The sequence below is a fragment of the Mugil cephalus genome, chromosome 2 (genome assembly GCF_022458985.1).
Source record: "Mugil cephalus isolate CIBA_MC_2020 chromosome 2, CIBA_Mcephalus_1.1, whole genome shotgun sequence".
Taxonomy (NCBI): Eukaryota; Metazoa; Chordata; class Actinopteri; order Mugiliformes; family Mugilidae; genus Mugil; species Mugil cephalus.
In genome coordinates, this window is record NC_061771.1 from 15,979,042 (window position 1) to 16,002,042 (window position 23,001).

Genomic DNA, 23,001 nt, shown 5'->3' on the forward strand with positions numbered 1-23,001 from the left:
ATGCGAAGAGGCCAGAGGGTTTGTTTCTCCGTACCAGACGCACTGATCAACCAACAGGCTACAAGATACCCTGGCTTCACCTCCCAACCTGACTTAACTCATGGCTTTGGTTAAAAATTCATGACTGTGTGTTAGTTGTTGCTAAGGGCACACTAATCGACTGGAGTGAGATTTATAGTGCAGTTGCAGACTACGAGGGTTGAGGGGGGTGGGGTTGGTGGGGGGTTATTACAGAAGACTCTACCACAAACGGGTGAGTCACTACCTGGCACATACCAGGTTCCAGGTGGCCTTTAGTAAACAGTTTCCATTTCTTTCCCCACTGAACTGTCTTTTCTCATTATCTGTTTTTGAAAACAAATCCGTCATCTTAATCTCCCGACGTCCACCATCACCACCGTTTTTTGTTTAAAAGCTGTCCCTCAGCATCTCTAAAAAGTGAAAAGGACAGCCTTTTGGCCACAGCCCAGCGGAGGTTCAGATGGGGCGGCACATGGAAGCCATTTCAGGCCCCAGTGAGCTGCGGAGCAAAGTCGGCTGTTGTCTGAGTTCAGAACCTCTGAAGAACCGCCTCGCAGCACTGACATGTGAGCAGCGTTTGGGTCCGGACTGATGTATCGATTCCCTGTCTGTTTGCACAAAGCGCACAATAACACAATAACGATGCCTTGCCTCACCCAACTGTGCTAAGCAACCGTGGCCGTGGTCAATGTGTAAAACTCAGCAGACCTAGTCCAGAGCTGGAGGGGATGCCTCGGAGAAGAGGGGTGGAATGATAGGAGCAGTGAGGGAAAGCCTGATGGTTCACATTAATTGAGGATGATTCGTGTGATCTCCTGGGTCTGGATACGGCAGCCAGGTCTGTCGTGGGCCTGGGAGACAGATGTGGGGGCCTCTGTGCTCCCTCCAGGGCCAGTGGAGAGCAGTGAGGCGGCTGAGAAATGGCCTGTCTTGTGTGTGTGTTGTAGAGATGCTTTTCTCCCCCTCTTATATCACATCTCCTTTGTCTTGATTACTATTTTGGCAGGAAGCCGAAGCAGAGAAGGTGCATTAACATATGCTCACAATTTGCTCTTTGGCTGCACAGTCATGTGGTTCTGCTGTGTCTTCATGTATCAGTCATTTCTGTTCCTCTTTTGTGTAATACCCATTATCACATTATATCTGTAGGCTTGTAGTGGGTAGCAAAAATACAGTCTCTGGCAAGTGACCGTGCTTTAAATAAAATAAGTGAAACTTAGAGGGGCTTGAGCTCATAAAACCAGTGTGCTACAAGTTGTCCCTGATTATGTGGTGTATGAAGTGTTAAATAGTACCATCCCCAATAGCTAAATCTTTTTTCCATTTGTTTCATTTTAACATCGATCTCCACCCAGTCAAAAATGATCCACGCATCTCTTTGCCGTGACTGTGTAAACGGAAATAGATATGAATGGATTGTAGTGTAGGTAAACCTCCCAAGTCATTTTGTTTTAGTCTGGCTGGGAACAGATAAAGGTGTCTGTAACGTGCAGACACGCTGCATTAGAAGAGCTTTTCAGCTTTCTACCGTGCTTCTGCTGTGGAGCGTGCAGGAGGAAAGAGAATAAGCTAATGGACTCTTTATTTAATGTGATCAGAGCCATTATTGACATGCTGCCAGGAAGATGCAAGACCATTAACTCGAGCCTCTCTCTCTCTCTCTGGTACCTTCCCTCCACCCCACTCCTTTCCCCGACATTATTTCACTGCCAGACTGAATTGCGTGCGTATAGGAAGGGCCACTAGGGGGTCTGTGGGCCCCAAAGGAATCTGTGTCTGTCATGTTAACAGGGAATCTATGAGGCAGACTGCTCGGGATTGGAAACAAAGTGTTGCTCAGGACTCTGTAATTCAAAATCAGTCATTATGACAATATGTTATGTTAGCTTTTGACATAAAAAAAAAAAATAAAAAAAAATGAACATGTACTGGATAAGGAATCAAAATTTTTATGCGGCATGTTCTTATAATTTAGTTGGCTCTGCAGCCTACCGTGGAAATTCATCCTCCTGGGGTTTAAATCAACCTTTATTGCTCTCGTACAGGCCGTCAGTTATGTTTCTTTCCGTTCCTCCTGTTGTACTTTGAGCTGTCGATTGCAGCAGACGTGCCTACAATTAATCTTTGACAGGACGCTCAAAAGTGTGTTATTGTGCCAATCGTCTTCAAGGGAGGAAATATTAAATAAGTCTGTGCGAGTGTGTGCGCGGTGAGGACAAAATTACATTTTATCAACAAACTGAATATAAACAGCATTTAAAGTGGGCGTTCTAATTTGTTAGTTCTGATTGTAATAAAATAATTACCTTGTTTTTGCTTTTCAGAGTGAGATGACATGTTGTTATCAAAAAGACACTTCCATAAATTACACCTAAGGCTGGGCGTCTTAAGATTGCAGTTGCCTTATCAGTGTGAAATGGTGGACTGAGTAGGTAAAACGGCCCCAACTTGCAAACGCTGCGTGTTTTAAAGACTCCCTCTCTGGGATTGGTGCCTGGCGTGTAACCTGGCTCATTCATCTTGGATGCGCATGGTGCCAGCGTGGCTGCAGTGTAATTTACATTAAGCCAACCTATGTGCCAGAACACATCTACTGCTTTGGCCCAGGGGCTCACGTCGTAAGTGGCCCAGAGGATGTCCTTGTGCATTCATGTGTGTGTGAGGCTGTGCGCCGTGTGTGTGCCTGTGATCATGTGGGCACAACAGGAAGTGGTGCTCAGGTCTCTCGGGGCACGGTTCCAGGTCCCTGGGCCTGTGTACTGTCGTAAGTTCCAGAATGGTGATTACTTACTGCAAAAATAAACACCATTACCATCTGGTGCAGCCTCTTTGTACTGTAAGTTATACACCAGGAAAAGCTACAGACCATCAAAACACATAGAATGGAGAACAATAACGGGGGGAAAAAAAAATAAATCGGCGTACTTTTTTTAAAAATCTCAAATGCGACACCCCAAATGACCGCCGCCCAGTTTGGATACTCAAGATGAAATCTGCGGACTGAATTATGTTCTGTATCAGATGATGGTGAACAACAAAAAGGTTTGCCGGGACGCGCGGTGAGAAAGGTTTGACTATGGGGGTCATTCTAGACTGACGAGGCCTTGCAGAGCTAGCAGATGTTTGATCCATCCGCGGCACATCTGGTTCTCAGCACACTCAATCCATTTCACTCGACTTCTCCTTTTTAGATTTTCATTGTTCCTCACGGTCTACTAAACTCTGCGCTTCCCCTTGCGGCCCACAAATATTCATTCGCCGTCATTCACACTGGCCACTTGAAGTTGTTTCTTGAGATTTGTTTTGTAAAGATGATCATTTTTGTCCTCTATTAGACATATTTTGCACTCACATAGCTGCAAGGAGATCTCCTTATTTTATTTTGAATTTGTCATAAGTTGCAATTCTCAGCGAGACGTGACGAAGCCAGTGGCACTAGTCGGGGGAAATGAAAGCTGTCATTCTTACTGTAGTGGGCCCTGCGGGGGTCATACAGTGCTTAACAGCTCCATTGTTTCTTTTATTGTTGGAAACGGGGGCGGGCGTGTACGGTGTATACGTTTCTGAGTTCTGGAGTGCAACGTAACGAGAGGACTGTCAACTCCCTGCAACTTCCTTTAATAAATGTCAACTCTGACCCTGCCGCAAATCCCTGGCACGCTGGGTGGCCGTGTCAGCAGGCCGGCGGGCCACACAATGTCTGGACTTGGCCCTGGTGACATGGGGGAAGTGGAGCAAAGCGCTGCTCTGTTTGTTCAGAGAGGGGATGCAGGGCCACCTGGAGGCTCAGGTCTGGGATCACCAGACAAAGAAAAATAACCTGTGTGAGATGCGGGGACGGATCGCCCACTTTGTGTTTGCACAACACTGCCGATGTAGATTGTGCCTAGAAAATTACGCTATATCAGAAAATGAAATAATTATCTGAATTTGAGCGTAAATTAAATGTAATTGTGTCGTGTTGATAGCACTGTAGGCATCTCCTGATCCGAGCCGACGTGTAATGCAATCTTCTTGTGTTTGGGTCTGCCCTGGTCTGGTAGTGCTGTGCATTGCAATGCTATTGATCCCTTTAGCCTTGCGGTCTGCAGGGTTCCTGTCAGTAAACGCATTGAGCCGGAGCACCTTCCATTCCCCCTCTCTGCCCTGTGTAGCGCTACAAGCTAAACAGCCATCACTGAAACTCAATACAGGCAGACGGGGCCTTAGTCGTCAGCTAGCAGCAGTGCCCTACAACATCCCGTGAGGCTTTGGCTAAGTCGATTTAGTGTCAGTGTAGCTTCTCACCTCGTAGACCTGTGCCAGCCTAATATGTCGCGCTAATATGTCTCTCCATATGAATTACAAGGCTGTGAGAGGAACCCAGATGCAATAAGTATGGATTAGCTAATGTCCAGGTTCTGTCTGCGTCTTGTTGGGATGGAAGGGGGGGGGGGGGGGTGCTAACGATAGTAATAGCCTCTAACCGGGTGTCTGGCTGTGGCTTGGAGGTGAGATGGGGGCATGCGGGCTTCTGGGATTTCTAAGGAGCTCTGGGAAATAAACTTCCTCTCCACTGCAGAAGAAAGCAGGAAAGGGTGAGAGAGGTAACATTGAGAAAATGATTAGTGCGGAATGAGTGCGATGGGTTCTGACTATTGATCAACCTGCAGGGTAGAGGTGTTTGGGTTAGAGGTCTCGGAGCCTTTACCTTGTCTGCTGCGTGTCTGCCTGTTTCTGTGTGAACCCATTGATTTGGATTTTACTTGTATAGCTGCCCTGTGTGTGTAGGCCAAAGTGCCTGACAGGGGAAGAGTGGGATGGGAACAGAGCTCGGGAAGGGGAGAAAACAAAAAGGTTGGAGAAGAGGTGAGCGTGCGGTCAAACGGGGGCGTAATTGGGTACCACACAACCATTTCTATATATTGACTGGGGATAATTCATGTACACATTTCCCCCTCAGCCAATGCGCCTTGGTGCTTTAATAACTAAAGTTGCGCGTAGCTCTCGGACATTGCTGCGTCATCCCCATTAATATCTACCAACAAAACAATGGCTTTAGGAAATGAAACTTTTTCCTCGTTATAGAGCGGCGTGAAAGTGATGTCTGCCTTTAAATCTATATGACATACTGCATGATTAATACGTCGCTGTTTTTTGAGCTGAGGTGATGTGAAACTTTTGGTGAATCTGTAGTTTTTGCTTTCACAAAATGTTTCACTTTCTTTTTTCAGCGAACTTGAGCATGTGTCATTTTTTTTTTCCCCCACTCACACACAAACACGCTCGCACACACATGCACACACATGCACACACAGAGGCCATACTTGCCATTGGCAATCCCTGCAGGCAAACGTGTGTGTGTGCCAGTGGCCTGCTGAGCGAGTAGGCAAGTGTGCCCCTAACTCAATGCCGGGCACTACGCTGAGAGGCTTTGATGTAAGTGTGTAACGTGTGTGTGTGTGTGTGTAGGAGGGGGTCAGTGAAACAGCAGAGGGACTGTGTAATCCTCTGACATGCCTGTGGAAAAATACAAGGATCCCTCTGAAAGTCGCTGAACTAAAGGCTCAGAGGACCAGTTTGTGTATCTGCAGATTCATGCGCGCGGGACGCCGGCGCTTCTGTAGCGACGCAGACGCACAAACACGCGCCACACGTCATGCGCGCATGAGGTGCACCGAAACAACATCTTCTAACAATTAAAGTCCACGGCAGTGCTCAGAGTCAGACTGCCTAGTGAGGTTTCTGGCTTGGTGACACTAATTCTTAAAAGGCTATGTCACTGGCAGGGCCGCGCTTTAGCCATGTAAGGTGCAGTCCTCCACTGAAACGTCAAGCTGTTTTGCCCCGGGCCGCGCTCGCACAGGAACACACGCACAGTAAAGTGTATTAACATAAACACTTTTGGTTTTGCCTTTAAAATACATGAGGACAGATGAAGAGTTTTGGCTCTTTCTCCCTATACTTTACATAATTGCATCTTACATTTCCTTTAGTCTGAAGGGATGTTGAATCCCAAACAGTGATGAGAACAAGGTCTGTGGATCATTAGATTTTGGCAGAGAGGCCTGCTGCCACATGTGAGAGAGGTAGCGATACAAGTAAAGTGCGTGTCTGTGCGCACGCATGTGTGGAAATGTCTCCATCTTAGCTGCTTGACAAAAAAAAACAAAAAAAAAAACAACAATAACAGGGCAAATAAAAGACATTAAGCTTATGAATTAGCCACAGGTCTAATGTGATCTCTGTGAAACAATAAGCAACAAAACAATAGTAGACATTTCATCTTCTTATTGTCTAATCACCCATCTGACTGCCTGTGCATTTCCCCTCTTAACCCTTGAGATATCCGCTAATGGCCTTCACAATGGAATTATTTACTACCAGTGACAGGGGGGGCAAATGGGTCAAATTGTGTGTGTGTGTGTGTGTGTGTGTGTGTGTGTGTGTGTGTGTGTGTGTGTGCGTGCGTGCGCTGGTGCCCCACGTAGAGCGAATGAAAGGGAATGATGGAGTCATTGAAGCAGGCAGCGACTGAAGACGGAAGCAGGAGCACTGAGTGCTGCTTTCTAAAGTGAAAAATCATGCCACGGAGCAGAGGGGCCTGGTTTTGTCCGCTGGGAGAAGTGACTACATCTATGCTGGCACTCAAGTGCTCTTAAATACTCTCCCTTTGCCCCCTCCCCACCCCCCCCACTCGTCCTGCTTCCCTCTATCTTTACCCACTTCTCTGTCTTTCTTCCCCAGTTTGTCCCCAGGTCCAGTCCAGGTACAAATGGCTATTTGCTGTACAACTCCCTCAACATGTTTGTGTCTTGCTCGTACTCGTCCCTCGCAGCGTGTAAAACAAAAGAGGCGAATGTCCCGTTTCTTTGTCCGCAAAGGCCTCCTGAATGGAGACGTCAAGTGCTAATGTCTGCGCTGGAAGAGGCCACACTGCCTCGCTGTCAATAGGCTTTAACTCACCGAGGAGCTGGCCAACAGTCACTGTGCGAGTCTTTGGTCGTGAGTGTCTGTGTGTGTGTGTGTGTGTGTAATCTGCATCCCCCTGAACATCTCAGCACAACAGGTTCGTCCTCATTAAAACAGAGGAGAAAAGGAAAATCAAAATTGCAGTTCATCCTTAAGAGCTGTTATTAGGTTCTTTGTATCGCGGCGCCATCCGTTACCCTGAGTGAGTGACAAGGGGAAAATGATCAATTCACAGTTTCATATCTTGTTCATCTCTAATTGCGTCTTGTTGAGACACGATGCTCACTTCTTGATTTAGCCGCGCTAAATCAGGGAGCGCCGTGGAGACGGAGGCTGTCTTCGTAAAGAGGAATCAACAGCGCTGCTAACCGTCACCTGCTGGGGTTAACCCCGCGGTTGCCAACACATCCAGGACGCAGATGAAACACAGCGGCAGACAAGCCTTTCATTCTCGCACCTTCAGTTACAGCAGCCTTTCTGTCAGCTGTGCAAAGCTATATGCTCGGGTTTGTACAGGAGCGCGCGCACCGTAGACATATTTCCCCCTCTAATTAGCACGAGGGAGTCCTGGGGGCAATCAGACTTGAGGTTAATGAGAGGGGGGAGAGAGCGGAAGATACGAGGCAGGGGTGGCAAGTAGCGCGCACCGCGCTGCACTGGTGCTACAGCATAATTCACCCTTCTCATCACGCTGTCACCCCGAAGGGGCATCAGCCTCGCGGCACCCGCACTGATGTTTGGGCCTGTGACATTTCATGTGTGAGCGCATGAGAGCGGCTGTGAAAGAGATCACGTCTCCGCACCCTGATGTTCCCTCTATTCTCTTGTCTTTTTTTTTTTTTTTTTGTGTCTGGAATTATCTCCACCTTTCACGTCTCCGTCTCTCCGGAGGGCCCAGATGTGACAGCATGTTTCTCGTAGCAAAACAGAGCTGCCACAGTCGTCCTGGCATCTGTCAGTTTTCAAGTGGTGCTCTGGCGGCGCTGGTGGGAGAGGAGTGGAGTCTACCAGATGTCACTGCTGAACACTGACCAGGCGGACTGAGCCAGTATCTCCGGAGCAGGCCCTCCCCTCCCCTGAGAAAGGATTCTCTTTAGGTGCCAATTTATTTTGATTTTTACATTGGAAAAATATTTCGAGTTATTTCGTGTCCGCTGTGTCCAGAGGTGGGATTTAACAAACCCCGTGTAACACATGTGCTCCACGTGGATCGCCAGAACGCCGCATAATGAACAGCTCGCTTTGCGTTCCTTAAATTACTACTTCGCTATACGTGGCTGTGAAGTTTCTTTTTACTTTGTTTTTTTCTGTATTCCAGCTGCGATGCTGTGATTGTTTTGGGCACCACTTGAGTTCTACGGCTGTTGTTTTCTAACATGGTTTTATCCATCGTTATAACACAAATTTACATATTAAGTGCTTTACTTTTCTGTAAATAAACTAAATTAATTCAGAGATGTGCTCTTATAAGTGAACTGTATTTGATCTTCAGCCTCTTGGCGTAATCAATTACTGAAAGTAGTCTTCTGTCTTTGTGTGTCTTGTGCATCTTTCAGCATCCTGTCCGCCCCCCCCTCTCCCTCTTCCCTGCGTTGACCCCCTGTAGACAGGGGAATGGGAACGTTGGCTCATGTGGCTGTCACTCTAAACCCGATGTGATGAGGAGAGGGACGGGGGAAAAAAAAGATGATCCTGCATTATTAAAGACGAGAGCTGCCATTAGAGACATTCATACAGTAGAATGACTCGATCAAACTATAGCACGGGTATTTATGCGCACATGCTGGTGTGCACTCTTGATTGACATGGCACATCGTGCGTCCTAGCTTAGGTCATATTAAACATTGTTCTGGGAAGAAATATATATATAGTTAGCCTTCATATCATGCTTTCACCATTGCCAAAAAGGCTTCAGGGTCGCTTTCATCCAAGCAAAACACTGCTTTCATTCAGAGATTAAAGATATTGGCTTCAGATGTGCCTCGCGTTCTTCGTCTGTCACTATTTCATGTCACATGGCGAGCATACAAGTAATTTTCCCCGTGTCTGCGCGCGGAGCTGCCCGCTGCCCCTTTTCAGTCTTCTGTCTTGTTTTGTACCTCTCACCCGTTAACAATAACGCTCGGGGCGCGCACAGATGTGAAAAGTAACAGCTACCCTAAGAGAAGAAAAGATGAGCGGAAAAAGATAGAAGATGAGAGAAAGGGAAACAGACGGGTAACGCTGCTCACAAGCATCACTTGTCAATTTACAGCCGCTGCTCCCTGAACCGCACCGTATAAATTTCCAGTGTGACATCCGTTTCTACTGCTTCCAAGCCGACTCAGGCTCCGTCCCACCAGATCTCCTCCCCAGACACATACTTGGAGATCTTAAGTACAGACATTGTGCCAGATGTAGTCTGCCTTTTATTTTATAAATTTTTTCTTTTTTTTTTTCAGGTTTGGAAATGTTGACTGTTTTTTCTATATTGGAATCTCGATGGGGTAATGTCCCGGAGGAGTGCTTCTTTACTGTATGTGATGTGGCTGCTGCCATGCCCCGCAGATCACGTACGTGCACGCACGTTCACTCGCATCCTCGCATGCAGGCACACAGACGACGGTAAATCACGTGTGTGATGTGTGTGTGAGTGTGTGTGTGAGTGGGCCGTGGATGAAGAGAGGGGCCAAAGAGCACCAGGGGATGTTGTGTATCCAACAGATAGAGAGAGACGGAGAAAGAGAGGCTTGGCACAGCTCATCTTTGACTGATGGCAGTTCTTCAGGGTTGAGACACGGCATCCCTTTAATCTCTCTATCCTTAGACATAAAAATGGAAGAAAAGGCAGAGAGGAGGGTGGCTGAGGGGACCAAAGCAGAAACCTTCGCTGGCTCTTGTGCCAGATTGATTTTTACTTTATATCGCTTTTATTTAAGGCAGACAATAGCGCTCACCTACCTGCTAACACGCACGCAGAGGATGGAAAAAAAATAACCCAGAAATGATGAGTTGTGACTTCACACTGAATGCTCTGTTCCTTTCTGTAGCGAGACTTATAATAAGAGTATCTGACCCCTGGCAAGTCAATCTTAAAGTGTCACCCATAGAAAAACGGCTTTAATGTTTCCTTTCCTTAAGTCTCTAACTCAGATGAAACAAGGTGTAGACTCCGTGGCCAAGGAAGGAATCTGCAAAGAAAACACAGCCTTGGAGCAGTGCGAGCTCCGAGGTGCTCGCTCTAATACGAGATTGCGTTCTAAGTACAACACCTGTTTCGACTTAAAACGTACAGGCCAGTAGCAAGATTAGCAAAACATGCCCATAAAGGGAAAAGGTGGCCGGACTGACGCTCTGATAACAACAGAAAAAAGAAAGGTTTCTGTGCAGCGTTTATTTCAAAGAGCTAAAGCAACTGATGTGGTCATAATGCCGAGGAATTCATTCCGCTGCTACAACAAAAAGGGAGCTTCTGTCAGTCAGCCAGAGCAAAGTGCCTGAAACTATCTATTTTTAGCATTTGAATCATGCTGTGTTGGGGGGGAGAGAAAGAAAAGTTGATTCGGTGTACGATCTAGACCTGTAAAATACAAAACGCTAGCTGAGTCATAGATGTCACAAGTGGCAAACTTTTATAGCCCTCCACGTAATGAATATGCAGCGACTCTCTCAAAAGGCAAAACGTATATTTGCGGAGCTGCGACTGCCGCAACTGCAGAGAGGAGTCATTGTGAATTTCAGTAAGACTGTTCAATCCTGGGAATCTGGTAAGTCGGTGGATTCTGGAGATATGCCTTTCCTGAGGGTGACTGTGTGCGCAGCTCACAGGACTAAGGAGACTTTATCTAGGAATGATCCTTGGAATTTTACCACGGTAATTAGCTTTGTCAGCTTGGCAAAGTAGGAAAACGCTTTGTACTGTGTCACCTCGAGAGGCTGGATTTTTGTCAGGGATCAAGCTGGAGGCGGCGCGCCCCATACCTAAGCAGGCCTCGGTGCCTGACAAAGGTGTGATTCAGGGCTCGATGTGAGGCACCGGCGCTGACAAAGCCATTGTCGAACTGTCAGGGCCCTTTGGCACATTGTTCAGTGGCTTGCTGTGATTATATTGTCGGATCGGTGCGTGCGCGCTGTGACGGCCGGTGGCAGAGATCTTGACAGGGAGCCAGAGAGCCGTTTAACACCTCGCGCCGCTGTTGTTTCACATGTTGAACGGTGCAGGGGTTAGCTACAAAGCTAGGAAGTGGTGGTGGTGGCACACGAAACTGGAGGGGCTCTGCCCTGCAACTGGCAATACATAAACACATACATGGCTGCCCACACATACACACAGCCACGCGACTGTGGTCTCCCTGTAATAGCTTTGTACCTCTTGGGGCCTTGCGCTGAGCGTTCCTGCTCTTATCTTTGTTTATGTGGAGGGCAGATCATCATGTACGACTGTGTGTGTGAGTGCCTGCGCACAAACTTTTGCAACGAGGTTGTTTAAAGTGCACATGTAAGTGCTAGTGCGTGCGTGCGTGTTTGTGTATGTGTGTGTGCGTGCACCGGGGAGGCGATAAGGTAGTGCCTGGCACCAAAGCTCCAGTTGGCACTGAGCCGTAGATCCCGAAGATGAGAGAGAGTAATACTTGTTTGCGAGCATGCACACACAAAAACACACACTTACACACACACGCAAAGTGTAAACCAGAGGTTAGGGGGAGACAACACAGAGGAGCGCACTCACTGGCGCATGTGCCTACGCCTGAATGTGTGTGTTTTTGTGGTTATCCTGCATGGATGTGTCTGTGCTCACGGAGGTCAGTCACCTGTAGCGGTCTATCGATCGCCTCTCTTCACAAGGCCCCGTTGTCTTTGTTGATTATCGCCTTTGCCTTCCAACACACACCCTCCCTGCAACGTAGAGTTGTGGGAGGCAACAACTTAGATCTGCATCTGTTACAGCAGAACCCCGGGACTGAGAAAAAGTCTTAGAAAATGCCACCGGGCGGGTGGAGCGGTGGAGTGCTGGGAACTGATGCATCATAAAGTTCAAGCATCAACCATCATCGTTTCTGGTGACCTTATATCATATCCTGTCTACGCCTGAGGCCCTCAGCCCGCAGAGAGCCCGGGTGCCAGTGACAGCACAGCTCACTTGGTGGTCCCAGCACTCAGCCACTTACCCATTTAATAAGACAGCCTTTAAGAGGACGGAGCCAAAGCATATGCACGGCGCTGGTAGAGATTTTTTAGTTTTTTTTTTTTCCTCGCTTTTACAAGAGCCGTTTTGTAGGCAGCCCAGGGGCTGGCATTCACCACGGCTGCGTGTGTGTCTCTCTCTGTTAGGTATCCATTTATTATCCATTTATTACTACTATTAGTCCCCTTTTCTCTCTCTCTCCCTCTCTCTCTCTTGCCCTCCTCCACCTTGGTGAAATTCTAATAAACAATCAGGGTAGCACCATGCTGAGATGCTTTGTAATGGGCTCCTAATTAGCCACTCCAAACACAGAGAGCGGCTGCTTCACGCCTCGTTTTCTGCACTCATCTGCGCAAAACTGGATGAATTGATTCCATTTGCTCGCCACTTAATGCGCTGATTGTTTATTGGCATGGCTGGGTATAAAAACAAATAAACAAATAAAAAATGTCTTTAAGCCCGCAACGCATGCTAATACTAATCACCGTTAAAAAAAAACAAAACAGGCTGACCTATGACGGAATTTGACTTTGAAGTTTCTCGGGCCCTTCGCAGCGAAGCGCACAGCTTTGCTTTCAAAGCAGAAGCTTCCCCCTCCTCCTCCTGCTCATCCTCCACTCCTCAACCCCTCTGTCCACCTCTCCTCTCCCCTCCTGTCTCAGGTGAAGTGAAGCCCGACCAATTGGTAGGGGAGAGGCTGTGTCTTTCTTTCTTTAGACCAGCGGCGGAGGGAGGGAGGGAGAATGAGGATGTGCGGAGGGCTCGGGCAGCCATCACCTTCTCCTCACACCTGCATGACAGGTCATCCTGCTTAATAAAGGCGCTCAAGCACGACACGTCAGAGAAAGGGGATAACGAAAGAGGAGAGGGAGAAAAGAGAAACGGGGGAGGCACGAGGGAGCGGGCCCTTAACAACAGGATAGGTGCTGACCTATCTAAAAATCGCCCCCGAAATTCCATGTTTAAAATGAGGAGTCTGAAACTCTGAAGGCTTCATTGTATTTCAGCAAACATCCCGCGCCATTCTGTATTCTGCGGCGGACGTCCGCAGGTGTCTCGGCCCTGGTGTTGGTTCATGATGGGGTCAGTTAACCTTTCGTGCCGTCTACCGCACAACGCGGAGGCACAGTGGAGGCTGTGTCCTTTCTGCCAGTGCCACCGCAGCATCACGTAGAAACACAGGAAGTCAAACACAGCTGGAGCCGCTGGTGAAAGCCGAGACGCTGATAGACACGGCGCAAAGCACAACCACAGTAGTCACCAGTGTGTGGTTCACCAGCACACATGTGCGTGTGTGTGTGTGTGTGAGGTCCTTCTGTGTGTGTCACACTCCTCTCCCTCCACCAGTCTGCCTAGCTCATTTCCTCCACAGGCTGCCTCCCCGCTACTTTATGAGTGAGAGCTTCTACAGCTCTCACCTCAGGATACACTTCAGTGTCTAAATGTTTCCATTTGTGGGGGGAAGTGACACACATTCACTCACACCACAGGGCACCTACCCATAACCAACCATCTTGCATACAAGCAGCTGTGAAATGAAAGTGATTGGTTAAAACTCTCCATGCGTGTGAGGGTTTCTGGCTTCTCAAGTGGTGCTTAGAGTGTGTGTGTACGTTCAGCTGCTCTTTTTGTCGTGTCCGTCATAACGCAGAGGACACATTTATGCTCTTTCGGTCTTTGCTACCCGCTTCACGCTCGTCTTGTGAGTGCGTTTCAGCCCCCAAATCGCCACCTGTCTGTCCGCCCCCCGGAGAGCGTCTGCGGTCCCAAATCGCTGCTTATGCTACACGAGTAATTTCCACAGCACTCCTAAACAATCCGGCGCGACAATCAATGCGGGACTAGGATCTCTCGCGCAGATCGATACGGTGGGATGCTGCTAGACAAACCAGCGCTGCGCAGGATCAACACCTTCCCACACCGTCATTAGTGTCGCTGACCTTGAAGTAAAATTCAATTTCCCCCTGCAACAACACAGCCACCCTCGGCCCCCTAGAAAGGCTACTTGACAATTCAGAAGCCATTTCCTCCTTCCAGCGCGGCCGCAACAGGATATTATAACTTATGAAAAGGATATGTGGAGCGAGGGATGCTGTTTGAGGAGGTAATTATAACACGGGATTCTTTGAAAAGCGGAGAGGACAGAGCCGTGGCTGTGGTAAATAAAAAAAAAAATCCCGATAACCCCGCTGCCAGATCCCCAGTTTCAATTAGGGCGCACGCACGACTGTGGGAGTCTCCCGTGGGTGTCTCGGGCAGCGGCGAGGACCTGTTGAGGGAAGCTTCCTCAGGCATGGGCGCCGGGTAGAAAGAGAAAGGCAAATGCGCAGTGAGAGAACCAGAGATCCCATTACACTGATCCGTGTAGCAGCACATCTCACAGAGCAGACGAGGAACAGCGTGTTCAGAGGGGACGGGGAGGAAGAGGGCGCCGCATTAATCCAGGCAGAATATTCCTTTTTATTCTAATTACGACATGCCAGTGGAAGTTAGAGGGCAGAGGAAAAGTACTGGTGGCCTCTTTCATTCGCTCAGAGATTCGGCGAGGAGGACAGATATTGCTGCTTTTGCTCGGATGGAGTCTGAGTCGGGGCGTGCGGAGGGGAGCATGGGAAGAGACGCAGACGGGGAATCAAACCAGCATCTCGGATAAAGCCGGGGATTGGCTGCCAGGCTTTGAAGTCTGCCTTATCGTGGGGATTTGAGAGGGAAACGGGTAAGAAGGTGGCACTCAAACGCTCCTCGTGTGCGAGAGCAGTTTGATAAAACCCTGACCGGGATCCCACATGAGCCCGAAGACCTGACCATGTATCTTAAACATATCATTTTCAATTCCCAGTGTTTGCCCCGCACAGCGTGTTAACTCCCCTTTCAGATTTTATTAGAGCGCTCCCTCACACATTTACACACACACACACACGGCCCTCAGTCCCCTATAGTTCAACATGGAATATTCATGATTTCTAAACGTGTTCATATACGGCGTCACCTGTCACAAGTAGAAATCACGTTTTAAAATCTAATATGCATGTGGCCGGCAAGCATGTAATTAAAGCATCTAAGGGACTTTTGCAAACACGGTGTAATTTGTAAGTGTCTCGTGAGGAGAAGGCGCAGTGTGCTCTGGCCTCCTCGACTCAAAAACCGGTCCTAAAGCAGGAGAACGACGTGTTCTGATGACATGCATGCGCCTGGTGTTGTGTGTGAGGCATGTAGTGGAGAGAGTAGAGAATATAATGAATGCATGACGTACAAACAGAAGAGTATGATCAGTGTTAACGTCAGTTAAATTTACTTATAATTTAATTCACTCCAAAATTATCTTTTTCCTATTTTTATATCCTAAACTACTGAATTATTATTACTGATGCATTGATTAGAAAGTAGCATTTAAATATCATAGCAGACTGAGCTTTGTTTAAGTTGTTTCTCGGTTTAATTTAGTATTTTTATGATTTACTATATGAGGGGATTATGTTTGAATCTGTTGTAAAGTTACCATAACAAAAATGCAGTTTTGAACAAAAATAACATTTTTACTGCATTTCAAATGTAGCGGAGGGGTAAGTAGATAGTAGCACAAAGTTTTATTGCTCAAGTGAAGTGATTATACTTGAGGAAATTTTACAGCACGCTCTTCTGACTTGTCTTAGTGCTCCTAATATTACCTAAATAACTTAAAAATGATCTAACAAGGCCGCACGGCCAAATAAACAGAAATTCTCAAGGAAACAAACCGACTCCTGCTTATTAAAGTGGGAGCATTCAATAACCCCAAAGGCGATGGGGGGAAAAAAATGACCGTCTTCGGGAGCTATTTTATTCTCAACCTTCACTCCATAGCACGGGCAAACACATTAAAACTATCAAAAACAAACCGAAAGCCCGGTTTCATATCATTATGTATCAGCTTGTGAGGCCTTGTTGAATCTATGGTAAAATTCAGACTACCTTCCAAATCCAATATAAGGGGAATTATTTCCCAAATTCCTGCATACAATGTAACCTGCTCGTAACCTTGCTGCTCCAGCTTGAATTCATTTGAGGCTCGGGTTCGGGATCCGAGAGCGGGGGACTGAGGATTTGGCATGGGCAGGCCTCGCGGAGGGAGCTGGCTGTGAGCTCTGCAAGCTGTGAGAAAAGTGACACTGAAGGAGTTTACAGTTTCCGCAAACATTATTATGATTCCTAGATAGATAGTTTTTTTTTTTTTACAGCCCTAATGTGCGCTGGATTAAACATTTCTCGTTAAGCGATTTCTTTTAATTTAACTGTGATTATTAAAAGGGTTCAATGCCTCACTGATAGGGATGTTCTTCCTTTCTCTGGCTGATCCTCTTATCTGAAATCGCATCCTTTTATCTCCAGCTTTCTAAGAGGTGAGCGATTGAGAATAAGAAGGAAGAAGACACCCTTAAGAGCACTAGGGAGGACAAGTGTGTGCGCGTACAGCGCGTGTGTGTGTGTGCGAGCGCTTGCAGAGGGGGTAAGAATCGCCTTGATTCAGTACACCGGCCGTCTTTGAAGTGTTTGGAGCCCAGCACGGCCAGCCCAGAGCCAACCGTAAGCCTTCCAGCAAAAATCGAGCCTGACCTCCCTGCCAAATCATAACCATATGAACATAAGAATTTCCACCTTAGGAGAATGCTTTCTCCCTCGTCCATCTCCCAGGGTGAGGCATTAAGTAGTGATAACAGAAAACAGGTTCTGAGAGAAGGGGAGGTGATGGAGGGTGGAGAGGAGGACAGGAGGACAGGAGGAAAATAGGGGTTACAAGTGTGCCGTATGGAGGAGATTGGAGAAGGGGATTGGGTCCAAAAAATGTTGTTGCACGGAGCTTGACTACCTAAAATGGAAGTTTCTCAGGCGAGGATCAAGAGATATGGTGACCTTCACAGTTGACAGAGTGAGAGACAGAGAACTGAGAGTGGGAGTGCAACGAGAGGTGGGGGTGGGGGGGAGGCGGAGAAAAAAAAAAAAAAGAAGACAGAAATTTTGAAATGTGACTCTAACTCAATAAATACCTTTCTAAACCGCCATAGAGCAGCCGAGTGGTACCTTCACTAAGGCCTCAGGACCCACCTGCAACTGGAAATGGTTTCCTGTCTTACACAAACACTGTTGCAGCCTAATCCACGTAATTACATCCCATATTCCACATGTGTAAGTACACATGTACAACATTACAGTCGAGCTTTTTTTTTCCTCCTTCTTCTTTTTTTAAATAAGAGCGCAGCCCCCCTGCAGCTCTCAAACGCTCCCCACCCCAAAAAAACAAAAAAAAAAACACTGTCCATACTCAGCGGAGAAACAATATATATCGCCTCGCAATACGCGTGAGTAAATAAGCTGCAGCAAAGAATAAAGGAGAACGTTTTAATGTATTATTAACTTTAAACACATCCTCCCGCACGGCCATCTGCCGCTGAAACAAAGCCCCGTGTTGGACGGCTGCTGGGGTAAGATGAGTGTGATTCTGTGGCCGTGTGCGCCTGATAGTTTGAATAAGCATTCCTCCGAGTGTCTGCGCAATTAGGGTTAAGACTCTTTGTGTGCGTACAGTACGTGTGTGTGTGTGTGTGTGTGTGTGTGTGTGTGTGTGTGGTTGCGTGGCGGTGGTGGGGGTTGTTAGCGGTTCCATCTGGGTCTCCTGGAAGCCGTGTGGAGTCAGGAAAACCACATCTCATAAAAGCGGAGGCAGCCCAATGTTCTACAAGGACAGAACATTACTGAGATTGTCGCTCAGGAAAACCCTGGGCTTTGGCCCACATGTTGGCTGCAGCGGCTCCGTCTCCCTCTCTCTCTCTCTTTCCACTCGTTCTCTCTCTCTCTCTCTGCTTATTTTCTGTCTTTTTTTCTTTCTTTCTTTCTTTTTTTTTTTTACTTGGTAAGGGATAAGAAAGAGGAAGACAGAATAGACAGCGTGGAGTGTGGGAGACAGAGGCTGAGACAGAGAGAAGCCAGTACTGATAGCAATTCCATCTGTCGGTATCGAACAGAGGAGTGAGCAGTGACAGGCCGCGGGATGGAGGGAGGGGAGGTGGGATGGATGGAGGGAGGAGGTGAGGGGGGGCATCTGGTGCACATTGGCCGTGGGTCTGTCTGGAAACAACCATGGGAGAGGGGGAGGGAGGGGGGGAGGGAGGATGAAGGGCTGAGGAGTGGAGAAGGTAAAAAGTCCTGCCAAAGTGAAGGGCAAGGAATTCTGGCAACGAGTAAATGTGTCTGTGTTGTCCGTATATCGTGCCGGATCGAGGTTAAAGTCAGCGGGGAGACATAAAGCAGTGTAAACGGTCAAAACAAAACATTACACACAAACGCGCACCTTCAGTCGTCACTGTCTGGTGAGAACCTCCTAGCTCCCGTTCCTGTGTTCCCAGAGACGTTTTAGAGCTAAGATTACTACATGTCAGCAGAGAAATGCTGCTTCCTGCAACTCTCTGCCTAATGTTTTTAGTGTGAACGGCTGCTGGTGTCGTGTGTAATTCTTCTCTTTAACTTAATACGCCATTAAACCCTTAGCAGTATTGATTCATTTAAGAGGCTTGTTACAAATGGAAATAGTGTACACGTGTTTAGTCACAGCGCTGTTCACTTATGATTTACAGTGGACGTACCAGAGCACCCAGGGTGGTGCTTTTATTTCTTTTTCAGCCATATGAATTTATTTGAATGGTTGTCACAATGATGCATGCGCTGAAGCTCTGCATTAATGACAAGATGTGAATGAACAATACAGGAGCGATTGTGCATCACCGTACGTGACGCGTGTGGGTGTTTGGCTCACCCACCTTGGTGCACTGATCGAACCAGATGACCTGAGATGTGAGCGGTGAAAAGAAACAAACACACGCTCCTCACAGGTCCGAAATGCAAGTTGGGGTTGCAAGTAAGTCAGCTGTGCGATTCGCACTCAAAACAGTGTTGAGTGATGATAAGGAGCCCGGGCTAAGGGAGGGGAGGTGGCCCCACTGAAGACGGGTGCAAGAGAAAATGCTCCGGTCGCACCGAGGAGGCTGAACACTGAGGCAACGGAGGTGGAGAGCTAAGAAAACCAGAACCATCAGAGCAAATGTAAAACGCACCCTAACGAGCGGCTTCATTACAACGTATTAGTTCAGAAATAGTGAACGTATCTGCCGGATAATTACGGGCGATTTATAGCATGTCTCATTAAAATAGAAATTAACATCATTACTCCTGTGGCCTAAACACTTTTGTTCGAATTCTAAATCAGTAAAACTGCAACGGTTTGAAAGGCCCGGCTGCCAGGATTACGGTAAAGCCATTTATCATCAAATAATGTCCCCTGACATCGGTATAAAATAAAAAAAAAAAGACAACTTATTATCTATCATCTGCAATGCTGTTCTGCTCGTTTTATCTCTCATTTAGTGCGACGTAGTGGTGGGGAACGCACCCCTGACATAAAGCGTTGCCCGGAGGCTCGGGGAAGATGATTGAATTTCATAGCTACTTACAGGCTAATAGGGCCGTACAATGACTACTTACTGTCCTTAAGTGACTGGCTGCTTCTCTGCGGCCGCGGCCCCTTTGAAGCCCTTCTGAGGAGATCTAGAGGATTTAGCCAGTAGCGTGACATGAGGCTGAGCAGTTGAGCAACGGCGCTCCCACCAGCTGACTATTAGAACCAGCTGATAAAATCACAGAGGCTTCAACTATGGGAACCACACTGCTCAAAGGGTTACTCAATACAGGGCTCTCTCACACTGCAGATGTAGGTTTAGTCGGGTTTCTCAGGGAAAAATCTTAAAATTATGAGCATTTTTCTTTTCTTTTTTTTTTCTTTTTTTTATCGAAGATAGGAATCAAAACAAAAGATTCATCAGAAACTATTTTGATAATTCATTCTAAAAAATTCCAGAAAGTTTATTTTTTTTATGCTTGGCTGCGTTTTATATCATTTCAGTGTTTAATTTTTAAGAATAAATGATTAGTGGCCTAGAGGACTGGAGACTTATTTAGATTTATTGGAATTAATGAGCAAAAATAAAACTTTTCTCCAAGAAACAAATGGATTAAATGTATTAACATTAACTCAACAGCTACTAGCCTCAAATGGGATATATTTATGATATTGTTTCTTTTATTTGCTAGAATTGCATATATATACGTGTATTTTTTTTCATCCTCTGCCCTTGCGCACAGATAGCAACAAGTAAACACAATTTACTTTGCTGTACAGTAGTGGAAGTTACTGGATGCGCTTTAGTCACAGAAGCTGTTTTCACACACAAACCGCCCTCTCCTCACCATGCTGTTCCACTTACACTCTTGGAAGACTTAAACCATATATGCATGCAGATAAGCACATGTGCGCGAGGACCTGCGCGCGCGCGCGCACACGGCTAACCACATGCACATGTTCACCCGCTCTTAACTAATTCATTCAGGAACACTTTGGTTTGGGTTTCAACACCAAAAACCTCTGTACCTTTGATTGAGAAATGTGTCTGACTGCAATTATATGGGAGGTGGAGGGATGGATGGGGAGAGGAAACGGGCTACAGTGTTTTTATAGTTTGCTGGCGTGACATTTTTCTCCCACTTTTTTTTTTTTTTTTTATTCCTTTCCTTTTTCCAGCAGAGGGGGCATAGTGTTGACAGGGCAGGAAAAAAGGGTGCACGCTGAAGTAGGAGTAACAGCGGGGGGAAAATGTGAAGAAAATGGATGGGCAATGGGGCTGAAGTGGCCTAGATTGTCACTGTTGTGCTTTTGATCAATACCTCTCAAAATAACTGCTGTGTTAGAGAAATTCGCAGATACCCACGGCGGAAAAAGTGATGGCGGTGATCACGGCGGCCATAATCCCCACTTTCAAAAAAAATCACTGCAAATTACGCGCGAGTGTAAAAACCTCTGCAGGGATGGATTTGTGTGCGAGCACACGGCTAATATTCGGTTCCTGACTTCCACGCCGAGCCTTCTGCGTGCTTTACGCGTTTTTTTTTTGTTTTTTTTTCTGGCACTGACCTGCAGTATGTAGCCCCTGACATAGTCTCGGAGGGTCCAGCCCAGGCCGTGCAGGATGTGCAGCACCTCTTCCTGCTTGAGCACGGAGAAGAGGCGGTCGAGGAGGATCTTGAGCCTGACGGGCACGGCCTGGGTGCCGTACAGCATCAGGCTGCTGATGTCGAACACCACGTTGGACTGGACGATCTCCACCTGGGTCGGGTGGTAGAGGTGCTGGGTGCTGAGCTTGTCCAGGGCTGCGTAAAAATGACCAAGCGACAAGAGGGGAGAGAGGGGGAGAGGGAGGTAGAGAGGAAAATGCACACACAGACGGGAACGGTTAACGACTAGAACGCTTCTATCGCGCCTCAAACCCTCCCTGGTAGACTGCTGCACAGTCAGCACTAGCTGATAATAACGCATCTATCAGATAGAGGCAGTGGCATTAATGCTATTATCTGCCATTCTTCCCGTTTAATCTAATCTTTTAGTCTCTCACATTTGCGCTGCCCTTGCATCTTCACTTTTATTTGCCCCTCACGTCGACCCCGCTCTGCATTTCACAGGGTCCTGCCTCCAACATTAATACTGTACGACTTGTGTAATTTATTTATAATCACGCAGGATCTAATGGCTTGTGAGCAGCGCTAAGAAGTCGAGGGTGTACGACCGAGCTAGAAGTGAAAGAGGCAACGCGATGGCTGGAGGGTCAGGGCACACGTGCTAAAGCGGCCAGTTAGTGGCTCAGCCCGTGACTGAATGTACATTTACTTCACTCTCTGCCCGCATTTCCTGTCCACCGCTGCTGTGCGCGACAAATTATGCAAATGTGCAAATCGACGCTGAAATATCGATACTTCCAAATCAAAATATCGATACTTTCGATGCTTCAGTCATGCGGGGTGAAGTAGTAACGCAGGGGAAGTTGAACTGAGTTGTGGCAACACAACAAACCTTGTGAAACACCTTCGGCTGATACACAATGTGGGATTTACGATGAGTTGGACAGAAGAGGAGAGCACAGTGTCAGAGTTAAGATGCAAGTTTTCATTTTATAGTAGTTAAACAATAATGTATTTTAATGGTTAAACAGCATTTTCATATATTTTATATGATTGTGTTTTTTTCTGGCTGTATAGTAAAAGACGCCACTACCTCAATATAATTAAAATAAATAAATGACTGCGATGTCTTGTATTCTTTTTTTTTTTTTAGGTTTACCAGACACGTTAGGATGTATCGGATCGGTATCGCCGATACCAGCCTGAATTTTACTCAGTATCGGATCGGAAAGGAAATCTGTGGTATCGAACATCACTGCTACAAACACAGACAAAAATACGATCTCAAAAGGAACACACGTAGGTTGCTTTATTGTTGAATAAAAATGATAATGACATGATGATCTACTGGAGGGAGCCTTCATTTATTGCCATGTTTTAGATTCAGCCCAGGAATAAGGCTGGGGAGCATGTACGCTGCCTGAGGGGCAAAAATCGGAGCCTAACAAAAAAAAATTCAAATCCCTTGCTGCTTCTCATGAGGCTTATTTGTGAGGCATAAGGTAGAAGAGTTAGGTTTGTTATTACCTCCAGTGTTGCGCCCCCAGTCACCTCTTTCTCCTCTCTGGCTGTCTGGACGCGACACCTGGTCAACTGTTTCTCTTTTCTCCCCCTGTCTCAGTCCCTCTCCCTTCCCTTACCTCATGCCTCTCTGTCTCTCTCCTGTTCTCCCCCACCCCCCTCCCCCCTCCTTCCCTGCCTGTCTGGGTGACACCTGGTTAGGTCTCTCTCTGATCCTGGGACGGCTTTTTTTTTTTTTTTTTTTTCCTGCTGACGGGGGCTTTGCCTGACAACACGGTGCAGCCAGACACGAACATAATAAAAAATGA

The 23,001-nt window shown here is 47.1% G+C and overlaps 1 protein-coding gene across 5 annotated transcripts in view; it reads right to left on the reverse strand.

The window, feature by feature from the left end:
• The window catches only part of bnc2 (basonuclin 2), a 159,179-nt gene that overhangs the window by 19,820 nt on the left and 116,358 nt on the right, over positions 1–23,001 (reverse strand). For all 5 annotated transcript variants that reach the window (XM_047579525.1, XM_047579526.1, XM_047579523.1 and 2 more), the window contains one exon: positions 21,132–21,367. In XM_047579525.1, coding sequence (XP_047435481.1) covers positions 21,132–21,367 — 236 coding nt within the window. The remainder of the gene's footprint in view (positions 1–21,131; positions 21,368–23,001) is intronic.